The 12,003-nt window shown below is 42.6% G+C and overlaps 1 protein-coding gene and 1 non-coding gene across 4 annotated transcripts in view; one reads left to right on the top strand and one right to left on the bottom strand.

The window, feature by feature from the left end:
* The window catches only part of LOC142776331 (CCR4-NOT transcription complex subunit 7-like), a 35,774-nt gene extending 28,969 nt beyond the window's left edge, over positions 1–6,805 (top strand). For all 3 annotated transcript variants that reach the window (XM_075879832.1, XM_075879833.1, XM_075879831.1), the window contains one exon: positions 3,865–6,805. In XM_075879832.1, coding sequence (XP_075735947.1) covers positions 3,865–5,030 — 1,166 coding nt within the window. In that variant the 3' untranslated portion in view covers positions 5,031–6,805. The remainder of the gene's footprint in view (positions 1–3,864) is intronic.
* A 4,835-nt stretch (positions 6,806–11,640) lies between these two features.
* On the bottom strand, positions 11,641–11,711 carry TRNAN-GUU (transfer RNA asparagine (anticodon GUU)). Its single transcript has one exon. It is a non-coding gene; the product is annotated as a tRNA-Asn (tRNA).
* Between the last annotated feature and the right edge of the window lie 292 nt (positions 11,712–12,003).

The raw sequence follows: 12,003 nt of genomic DNA, 5'->3' as shown, positions 1-12,003 counted from the left end.
TTTCGCTCACAGACAGAGCCATGAAAGGCTTAGCAAAGTTCTTTCGCTCCATGTGGCAGAGCCTTTTGCCGACTGCAAGCTAAGAAAAAGTTGAACAGGACTGCGAAACATAAACTATGTCCAGTATCGAAGGACATAACAGTTCCAATGCCATTTTGCTGCCACGTTTGTGCCACATACCGTCGTACATAATGGCAGTGTAGTTCCGCTGATTTCTCTCACTGTGAGCTTCTTCAGTCTCGCAAGATTGGCGCTGACGTCATCCATCGCTGCATGACAATCTTTCCGGCTGATTGCTGTGAATGACTTTTGATGCATTGGCTTTTGCTAGTCAACAACTGCCGCAAATCGAACCAGCTGCTTGAAGCCTATTCCTACAGAGCGTGCTGCCACAACGGCTTTCATGCACGAACAATGGCTTTTTTCATTCATGACGGAAATAAATACATGAGAAAAGCATGGTTCAGCTGTGCTGCTCGACAAGACATGGACCCCGCAAGTAGGCTTCACAGCACACACAGCTGTGCAGTGGCTAATGGCGGTCCCCAATCTGTACCACGTGATAAACCAGGCGTGGTGCTCTAAAAATGCTCAAGAGCATGCTTCTTTTTGTCATTTCTTGATCAGCGAAGGAAACTGTCGTTATTTGAAGACTGAGGCTCGACTCTTCTCCTCTCTTTGATCGACTCTTCACTCGACTTTTACACAATGGCGAGTGGCAGCGCATTATTGGTGGCAAGATGCTCCAAAACTGCACACTTTGGGCCTTTTAACAGGCACCTTGTGCTCTTTTGATGCAATTTCAAAGCATTTACAGTTAAGTCTCCACATGTATTTTTTTTCCAGAACAGTAAAGATACTAATCTTATCAAAACAGGTGAAAATAAAGAAATCGGTAATTTTGAAGAAAACTCATCTTTCCACCCGAGTCTTTAAATGCTGTCACCAGCCGCACGGTAGGTAGGCAGCAAGTAGGCCCACGTGGCCGATTTTTCGATCGGGAGAACACAGACGCTATAAATATCACTGCGAGTTTCATCAATCGCAAGTGTGGTACATGTCTGCAATGTCAAAACGATTGAAATGGGATTCTATCGTTAAAGAAACCGACTGCCTCCATGTCCTCCTACACTTATGCCAGGTACTAAGTCTGTGCCCAAATATATTCGCTGTTGGGGAAGTTAGGGTAAATCATATATGACGTATTTTAGCATTTACCCTGTGCACCAATGTTGCAGAGTTGGCACTCCGGAATTACAATGACTCTGGCATCATTCCACATTTTCGCGACCACGATATAGAACGGGGATAGAATCACATCTTGTTCCGAAAACAGAGAGTTTTCTTTTACGCATTATTTTTTAAACCTCGGACATTAGTTAAACAGAGCCTTGAATATAACAACAAAGCAGTGCTTTTAAAATAGCTTGACAGGTAACAAGCATGGCCGATTTATAAGCAGCACACCTGCTACATTTATGTCCTTATGTAGACAGTTACTGCAAGCTTAGCCTTTATTCTCACCCGCTACGGCGGTCTGTGGCTAAGGCACTCGGCTGCTTACCCCCAAGTCGCAGGCCTAGCTGTGGAGGCCACATTTTCAATGGGGGCGGTAATGCTTGAGGCCTTTGTTTTTTTATTTAGGTTGACGATAAGAACCCTAGATGGTCGAAATTTCCAGAACTCTCCACTGTGGCATCTGTCGTAATCAGAGGTAGTTTTGGGATGTGAGATTCTAACAATTATTATGTTTATTATTCTTTTGTGCAACTGCGGCTCTATGCCACTGGTATCTTTCGTGCAGAACTACAGCTGTGCTTAGAATCTCTTGCGGCTTGTGAATTTTTTTCTTTGTGGGGCAGAAGCCACCTGCTGTCTCCCACCCTTCACTTCTTTGTTTTCGGTCATGTCACCATTGGCGACTCGGACGTTTCTTAAAAAAGCGCTTCTTTTAGTGGTGACGCTGAGTGGCGCTGTGTGATGCTTGTGTTCTCTGTAAGGTTTCGTGTACCCTGCACTTCACGCTGTCTCACGTTCTACTCCTCCTCCCTGCTTTATGCAATGCTTTCCCCCCTGTCTTGACAAGAGGATGCACAGTAAAAACAAGCACGAAAACAATGACGAGACAGATGTAATAAGACTAGCGTTGTCCTTTTTCGTCCTAGCTTATGTGGGCAAAGGTGCCCATATGGGTGCCTTTACCTGAAACTGTCTGTGAAGGTTTGCAGGTCAGCACAGCGTACAATTTTAAACAGTCTTTGTATGGAGACAGAAGGTGGTAGCATTGTACCCTTTCCATACAGAGAGAGAAAAACTTTTCAAAGCATTGGTTCAGTAGGCCAGTGGAAGCCAGAAAGGCCATGTAATTATGGTCATGGTGATGCCTCCTCAAGTCCTCACACGAGGATTCGCACCGAAAAATCCCATGTCGCTCTGTATTAGGGCTGAGATATGTCGTCAGGCCTTTGTAATCCCTCGATCTTTATGAGTTTTGCATACTTTTGCAGTTATTAGTGCATCTGATGACATCTGCTTTATGGGGCATTCAATCCTAACTCAGTGAAACTGTCAAGATGCCCTTCCCACATTTAAAAACTGTTGGAATGGAATTGAACTGCCCGGCCATTTCCCAAGTGTGAATGGGCTAAGTTTTCTCATTCCGAGAAATTGACAGGAATGTGATTGCGGCAGGTTCTTATTTTCTGGAATGGAATAGGAATGGAATTCGGGCACCTATTCTGCAACACTGCTGTGCACCGACCTTTTCTTTTTTTCTTAAGGTACTTTAATTTTTATTTTTGCTAAAATATTTCATACATGTATTCTCTTTCATAGAATTTCCCCTCACGTTGATCACTCTTCATGTGCTCAGGCCACTTGCCAATACAATCTTCAATGCCAAGCACACTTGCTATATATTCGGCGACAACTTATCTTGACATTAAAGTGAAGGCTATGGAGCCGAAGCTTCTACATATCCGTGTTGCTCCACATGTAGTACGACAGCTGGTGGCTGATTTCAGTTTTCCCTGCTCTATCTTTAATTCGTTCAAAGATTACATACAAAAAAAAACATGAAATGGGGACATATTTTGATTGTTCAGTGTACATTTTAATGCCATGTTACAAGCCAACCTCTTTTGAAGCTGCTTGCTCCTCACGTTCGTGCCCACTTCTCATGATGTGCTTGTTTTTACTTTTTTAGGGTGGGTTCATGAACAAGAACAAAAATTGACGAGTGCCCACCTATCATGTGCAAGCCAATCTCCTCGTATGCCACTCTACTCCTCATTTTCTATACGTGCGTCTCTCTTCCCAGCAAGCTCCAGTTTATTTTCATGGCTGAGCTCCAAAATGCTAGTTGTCGTTTTCCCACTGAATGTTTATATAGTTTTCTCAATGAGAAGAGATAAACAAACAAGTCTAGTGTAGCATACATAGGTCCTTATATAAGGTTTCAACTTAGCCTGTAAAATATGTTATAGATTCAGTGTTGAGCATTAAAAAAAATACCGAGTGCATAGAGACTTTGTGGCCTTTTCTACAACTGTTACATTCTAGGAGAAAGAAAAAAAACACACTTTTTAAACAAAAGTAAGGTGCCCTTACTGTGACAAAGGTGTGCAGAATTATGTGAATGCTTCTGCTAGTTTCTGCATCTGCACCATAGTTTCGTAGTGTGTTAACATGGTCAGTCTCTTCAATAAGTTTTGGTGGCATCTGGTTCGAACCATGCAGAATGTACATTTGTAGCCTAATGAATAGAATACCGTGAAAGATTCTTGCAGCACAGAAGCCGTGTTGTGCTTTGCATGACTTAATCTTGCCAAACTGTACATTAGAGTGGCTCTCATGTTCTTAAAGGTGGAGGCTGCAGCCCTGGCGATGCGGTGATCCTGCCTGGGCGTGGTGCTGAATCTTACCAAGCTGTACATGGGAAAGGCCGTCCTAATCTTGAAGGTGGAGGCTGGAGCCCTGGCCATGCAGTGATCCTGCCTGGGCCGGGCACTGAATCTTGCCAAGCTGTACATGGAAATGGCCGTTATATTCTTGAAGGTGGAGGCTGCAGCCCCAGCAATGCAAAGATCCTGCCTGGGCCTGGCGCCGTGTTCATCCCCCGAGTCAACATTACTGGCAGTGGTGTCGACAAAGAAAGATATGAGCCTGTAGCCCTCAGCAGGCCTGGTAGTATCCGAGAGGTGTGGGCCTCTAACCTTGAGGAAGAATTCCGGGCCATGAGGCAAACGGTCCAGCAGTATAACTATGTTGCTATGGACACAGAGTTTCCAGGAATCGTGGCACATCCCATCGGGTTTTTTAGCAGTGCCGCAGATTACCAGTACCAACTGCTGCGAAGTAACGTAAACTCACTCAACATAATCCAGCTCGGTCTCACCTTTTTTGATGAAGCTGGAAACCCAGCCCCAGACTGCTGCACCTGGCAGTTCAACTTCAAGTTCAATCTGAATGCAGACATGCATGCACAAGATTCAATTCTTCTACTAGTCAACTCGGGCATACAGTTTGCAAAGCACAGTGCAGAAGGCATTGAGCCAAATGAATTTGCACAGCTTTTCACGATTTCTGGTATTGTCTACTCTGAAAATGTTCGGTGGCTCACTTTTCATAGTGGGTATGACTTTGGCTACATGATCAAGCTGTTGTTAGATCAAAACCTGCCTGAAGACGTTGGTGAGTTTTTTGAACTGCTGCGGATCATATTCCCAAAGATTTATGATCTCAAGTTTCTCATGAGGGGCTGTAAATCCTTTCGAGGAGGCTTACAAGAACTGGCAAACCAACTTCACGTAGAACGTCTTGGACAACATCATCAGGCAGGCAGTGACAGCTTGCTTACAGCTGGAGCCTTTTTTAAAATGCGGCAAGTGTTCTTCAGTGACCAGATTGACGATGCCAAGTACTGTGGACAAATCTATGGCCTGGGTCCAGAATTCGACTCAACCGGTAGCTTTCGCACTACTAAAAGAGATCCTTTGCCTCCGCCTATGATCAGAAAATTTTTATTTTGATGGCATTCCTTGGTGCTTCCCACCAGTTCAGCCCAGCTTTGCTGTGCTGACTCGATATAATTGGGACTACCACTGTGTCTGATGTGCCTTGCCGTGAACTCTGCTCTCACAGTTGCCCCACAGACTCTCCCTGTGTCTTTTCACATTTTACACACTGTACCACTTTCTCAGTGACCTCATCTCTTCTCTCTATATCCCACTCTCATCTGGAAAAAAAATGCTTTTTCTCGCACACTGCTTTTTTTTTAATAATCAGGACTACTGGTGTGTGTGACGTGCCTTGCTGTGAACTTTGCTCTCACATTTGCTGTACACACTCTTCCTGTGTCTTTTCACACGTTACACACTGTACCACTTTCTCGGTGACCTCAACTCTTCTCTCTGTATTTCTTTCTCATCTGGAAAAAAAAATGCTTTTCCTCGCACACTGCTTTTTTTTTAATAATCATGACTACCGGTGTGTGGGACGTGCATTGCCGTGAACTTTGCTCTCACATTTGCTGTACACACTCTTCCTGTGTCTTTTCACACTTTACACACTGTACCACTTTCTCGGTGACCTCAACTCTTCTCTCTGTATTTCTTTCTCATCTGGAAAAAAAAATGCTTTTCCTTGCACACTGCTTTTTTTTTAATAATCATGACTACCGGTGTGTGGGACGTGCCTTGCTGTGAACTTTGCTCTCACATTTGCTGTACACACTCTTACTGTGTCTTTTCACACTTTACACACTGTACCACTTTCTCGGTGACCTCAACTCTTCTCTCTGTATTTCTTTCTCATCTGGAAAAAAAAATGCTTTTCCTTGCACACTGCTTTTTTTTTAATAATCATGACTACCGGTGTGTGGGACGTGCATTGCCGTGAACTCTGTTCTGACATTTGCTACACACACTTTCCCTGTGTCTTTTCACACTTTGCACACTGTACCACTTTCTCGGTGACATCAACTCTTCTCTCTGTAAAAAAAATTTGTACCTTGCACACTGCTTTTTCTAATAATCATGACTACCGGTGTGTATGATCTGCCTTGTTGTGAATGCTCTCACAGTTGCTCCACAGACTCTCCCTGTGTCTTTTCACACTCTACACACTGTGCCACTTTCTCAGTGATCTCATCTCTCTATATTCCGCACTGATCTGGAAAAAAGAATTGCTCTTCCTCACACACTGTTTTCTTATAGTATGGTGGGAAAACCAAGCATGGTCCTGAGTACTGACTTATGTTTTCGGCCTTAAATCTTGGAGGGCTTGTTAAAGCACTGCATGAGCCAAAATTCTTTGCTCGAGCTTGGATGACCCTGCTGGTCACAAATTAAGTGCTACTGAGGCCCACACTTAATGCTGAACCAAAGCGGCCTTTACAGATAGGGTCAGAGTAGTCAAGTGTGTCTAAACAGATACTGAACAAAATTTTGTTAAGAATATCTTCAGGCACATGCAAAAAGTGAGTGCTAAAATTGATAGATACAACCTCTAATTCAAGTGGGAACTAAAGGAAAATATTGAGTTTAGTATTTCTCACAAATCACCGTGTCTAGAAGCCATGCCGTGAACTAGAGGAGGTAACGTTACTCACCGAAAACGGCCATTCGAACAATAATTATTGCTGTCTACTTTTGTGGGCTCCCTTGGCCTCTCTTAGGGTTGCTAAAATCACAATGGCAATGAGCAGTGCTCCTCGTTGGGGGGGGTAAAGTGAATAAGCATAAGGGCTTTTGTGAAAGGAAGAGAGTGAATTCAAAGCAAAGGGGCAGAAAAAAGAGGACAGGAACATGAAAAGAAAAGGGGGGCAGGAATATGATTGCAACTCCATGGTTTATCTCGTGCTCTAGTGCAGTTACTGTGCATCGAGAAACCAATATATTTATAACAACTATTAAAAAATACATAAAATAAACTGTTTTTGTTGGAACAGTGGTGCCTTCCAAGTAGAAATTCAATGTTTTTGCAAGTTTTTTCCATTTTTTTCATGTAAGTGCCCAGTTTTTTTTCAGTATCACCTCATAGGCAATTTTTTATTTGAAGAAGCTGTCCTTACTTTAGTACAAAGTAGCCATAGTATAAAACCACATTATGAGGGCAAATTAAGTTTATAGAATTTTATGTAACCTGGCAAATGAGTGAAATGGCACCAGGGCTTCCCACTATTCATAAAGGCTCCGAGCATATTATTAATTCTCTGTCATCAGCCTGAGTATCAACGAAACGCATATAATGCCTAACAGATGTGTAGTGGGTACTTTGTTTCTCCACAGAATAATAATGGCACAGTGGTTATGTCCCTACTTCGCAGGATTAAGATTTTTTGAGTTGGGGGTACATCACAACTGTTCTTGTAGCTGTTTTGCACCAAGAGAGTTTAGAATGGGCTTTATAAATCTGCTCCTGCACTTTTCACTGAAACTGAGCAACTTGTTCCATGCAGGCATCTGATGTTTATTTTGTGACACTTTACATTTCTCTCATGACCCGAAAGCCTCAAGGAAACGAGTTGGGGGTCACGTTGAAGAACATCAGATGGTTGAAGTTTCCGGAGCCCTCCTCTACAGTGTATATTAAAATCATATCACTATTTGGACATTTAAATACCAAGAAATCATTGTTCATTACACCTTTGCTTCATACTGCCGTGATTTGAAAAATTCCATCTTTACTGTAATGTTGTATATAACTAGACCACTCGTAACTGTTAGAATTGTGATTAACATTTACTGTCAAATTAAAAACAAAAGAAAAATGAATCTTGGCCACTCGAAGTGCTGTCATGAAGTTATTATACTGATCTTTTTTGCCTTTCACGGCTCTTAGTATTCAGCATTGGTCAAAATATCTAAGCCATACCGGTTGACCAATTGATGGAAGTGCAGTAATTCTTCCATACTGTTCCAAAAGCGAAATGCTGCTCGGAGTTGCGAGTTTTCTTGGTAGCTGCTCAGAATATGCTCCATAAAGGCACTTGAAAAATTTGGACAAAGAGCTTTCAGCATGCGACCAACACGCAAATTCTAAGAAAACTGAAAATAATCTTTGTACTATCATTCTAGTATGCAAGTATGTAGCGCTATCGGCTCTGATCTCATTTATGCAACAAGAACTGGCAATATCAAGCACATAGCTTCCTTGTTTTCCCGTTTGATATTTATTCTGTACACATTTGTGGCGTTTTGGTCCTTTGGTCCGTTTTGAAGTTCTTCAGTCACATAACTTAAGTCATCATCTGAAGTGACACCTTGAACGGTGTTTACCGATCGGCGAGGTGTGATGGGTACTGTAATGTATTCGAAGGCTGTGGTTTTTAAAAGGTTCTCGTACTGGTGTTGCTAGAGCACTTCCAAGAGAAGGTCCTCATAGGCTAGCTTCTCGATTTTACATTCTTGCCCTTAGGTGTCAGTCAGGGTTCTAGATACTCTGAAGGGAGAAACATGCTTTGCTGTTCTTTCCGAGTGCTCGTTTTGGATTACATAGAAATTATGGAAGGTGCTTTTGTTGTTAGTGAAAAACTTTGCTGTGGGTGCAGGTACTTTTTTGAACGTGGTCATAAAGTGTAAAAGGCGAAGTTTTCATCAACTTTGTATGTGTTTCAGCCACGGTAGCAGCCGCTCACCACGGAGCCCAAGGAGATGACAGGACAGGAGCTCACAAGCAAGAACAAGCAAGACCTGCTTACGCCAGCTGTACACTGTGGCTGTAACCGAATGGCTTAACTCAGGGTGGTTAGCCACACAAGGTTAACCCTCACCACCAGAAAACAGGGAAGCAAATGGGAAGCGAATTCGAACATGTATGTCTCAAAGGTAAATCGCAAAACGATCGTGACCATAATCGGGTTTTTCTTGCCGTTGGTCTCAGTGATTTTTGTCTCGGAGGCATCGGTTTCGCCTTTCGTTGTACACCGAGAAATTGGACATGCCTGCAGTATATTTTCAGTATATACAAACAGAAGACAACTATCAAGTGAACCTTCTAGCATGCGTAATAAATAGAGTTCAACACACAGGAAGAGAGATATCTATAAAGAGTGCAACTACAAAGGCGAAAATCGCTAGGGGAATTTGTGCCATATATAGCGAGCTTCGCACCACTGCTCGAAAGATACACTGCTTGCATATTCACTTCATCGCTTTGCCATCATGTTTATGCTCATGTTTGAAGGGGCCCTCCGACGCTACTTGAGCGTGTATTTTTTATAAGTTCTTCGGGTGCTATGGAAAGCATCGATATTATTGCACAAATGGCAACGCCAAAATTGGTGCTGTTATAATTTTAATTCACGAGACAAACTACCTTGACTTCAGACCATGGCAACACACATAAGCTATTTTTGTTATGGGAAGTGATGTAGGATCATGTGACGTGGCGACAAGGACCAATCGTTTTTTATTGGCTGCACGCTACAAATAGCGTGCAATATTCATATGCTGGCAGCTTGTGCATACGAGTAAATGCCAAAAACAGCACAAACTTCTTTTACACTTTCTCAGAAAGATATGATTCCTGTTTATAAATGGTGTACTTTCAGAACAACGAACACAACACTTAGCCTGGGAACGAGGCTATGGTACGCCAGCAACTGGAAGTAGAAATGCATGCCATGTTTTCAGTGTGCCAAAAATGTGACAGGTGGTGGGTGCCGGCATTGCCGTAGAACCGTCTTCCAAGCAAGCCAGGAAGTCACGCTGCCCTAAGTGCATATGTGTATCTAACACAGTGCTACAGGGTTGTATCTGCTACGCCTGTGGTTCGTAATAACCATGCCCATGCTAACAATGCCATCAAAAGGAGCTGTAGTGGGGTATTGTTTGAAAGCCACCGTGAGCTTACCTTTCCGGTATGTCTTTACAAGACCCGAGCTTTGATTGGAAGCGGTATTTGACGTCGGAAAGTGAGTGAAATGCAAAAGAGAACGTTTCTCGTCGTCTGCTGCTCGAGATTTGAACTCTAAAGACTCATAGCTTCCCTTTCCGTTCACCAACTTCTATAATTCTTGTTGCATTTGTCTCGGTAATCATCACTACACGCAATCCAGTGCTAAATAAGACTGTTCAAAGAGTGCCGCAGTGCCCCTTTAATCCAATAAGGCATTACAGAACGCACGTCAGAGTGCTTGCCACGAACTCGAAGTCATGCGATGCTTGCTTGCGCTGACTTAGCCAGTTTCAGCATGCTGAAATAACTGAAAATTATTTTTTATTGTACCCACAGTTCGTCTTGATCAGCTTACTACAATTCTGAAACAAGGTTGAATTGAAGGAAGAAATTTGCTGGGTCCTTGATTTTCAAGAAAACGTGCCTCAAGGCTAACCAAAGTGAAGGGCCTATGCTTGTTTGCTTGTGAACAGCCCTGTTTGCACTACCCATTTATCTTGACAGCATTTTTCACTGCCCCATATAGAATTTGGAGCCCACAGGGCTCTGACTTCTATTTAGTTGCTTGCTAAAAGAATGTTAATGTTTGCCTCTTTTGTGTCCAGAAAGCATAACAGTTTTAATTCTTTGTCGTCTGCAACTATTTTCCCAAATGTGCGTCTTCTTTGTTCTTTGTTCAAAGCTTTCTTCCAGTTCTTCCCGCAGGCCAGTTTGGCAGAGAAAGTGTCCGATATATATATATATATATATATATATATGTGTGTGTGTGTTTTAGGCTGTATACGAGCGACTATTCATCAGCTGCCAGTTAGTAATAAATTCACGTGCTACGTGACACCAAACAGGCTCATAAAGAGTGTGCCACACTCGCCGCCATGGCTACTAGTAGCACTGACTGACACTCCCATGTTTAAATTGACATAGATACCCAATAAAGTGGCTGGGGGGTAGCTCAGTGGTAGAGCATCGAACGCGTTATTTGAAGGTCGCAGGTTCGGATCCTGCCCACGGCAAGGTATCTTTCCACCCACTTTTCTTTCTTCTCATTTACATTACAATTGGCCTAATAAATTCCCCTATACCTTCCTTGGCATTATTGTCTGTTAGATCTTATTAATATTGTGTAAACACGAAAAGCGAGCCCTTAAGTATACACTTGTTTTCCCTATATATATATATATATATATATATACATATATAATGAGATTTAACAGACAATAATGGCAAGGAATGTATAGAGGAACTTATTAGAACCAATGTAATGTAAATAAGAATAAAGAAAAGTGGGTGAAAAAATAACTTGCTGTGAACAGGAATAGAACCTACGACCTTCGAATAATGCGTTCGATGCTCTACCACTGAGGTATCATGGCGCCTATCTACCCAGCCACATTATTGGGTTTATATGTGAATTTAAACGTGGGAGCGTCAGTCAGTGCCATCTGTAGCCATGGCGGTGAGTGATGAGTCTGTGTGGCGTCACGTAGCACGTGAACTTATTATGAGCTGGCAGCTGACCAATAGTCCCTCGTATACAACCTAACGACACCAAGTCTGCCAGTACGAGACCCTTGTTAATGAATAAGAGAAAGAAGTGTATACCTAAGGGCTCGTTTTTCCGTGTTTAGACACAATAATAATGACATGTAACAGACAATAAAACCAAGGAATGTATTAGGTAAATTATTAGAACCAATGTAATGTAAATAGGAAGAAAGAAAAGTGGGTGAAAAAATAACTTGCCGTGAGCAGGAATCGAACCTACAACCTTCAAATAACAGTTTGATGCTCTATCACTGAGCTATCACGGCAGCTCTCCCCCGGCCACTTTATTGGGTTTATATGTGAATTTAAACGAGGGAATTTAAACGTATGTGTGAATTTCAACGTAGATTCGATTCCTGCTAACGGAAAGTTCACCATTGAAACTAGTCATCCGTATAGATGAGTATGAACAACCGATTTCAATCGTGCCCCTCCCCCCCCCCCTTTTTTTGTCACTCGTTTCGCTTTACTGACTGTGTGGCTCTTCTTGGTCAAGATCCTTTGGTAGAGAAGCATTCTTTCTGGTGCACATGCACTAGCTCTACTGCAGTGCCAAAA

Source organism: Rhipicephalus microplus, chromosome X (assembly GCF_043290135.1).
Source record: "Rhipicephalus microplus isolate Deutch F79 chromosome X, USDA_Rmic, whole genome shotgun sequence".
Classification (NCBI taxonomy): Eukaryota; Metazoa; Arthropoda; class Arachnida; order Ixodida; family Ixodidae; genus Rhipicephalus; species Rhipicephalus microplus.
Note: the sequence above shows the minus strand (reverse complement) of the source record. Positions and strands in the feature narration are given on the sequence as shown.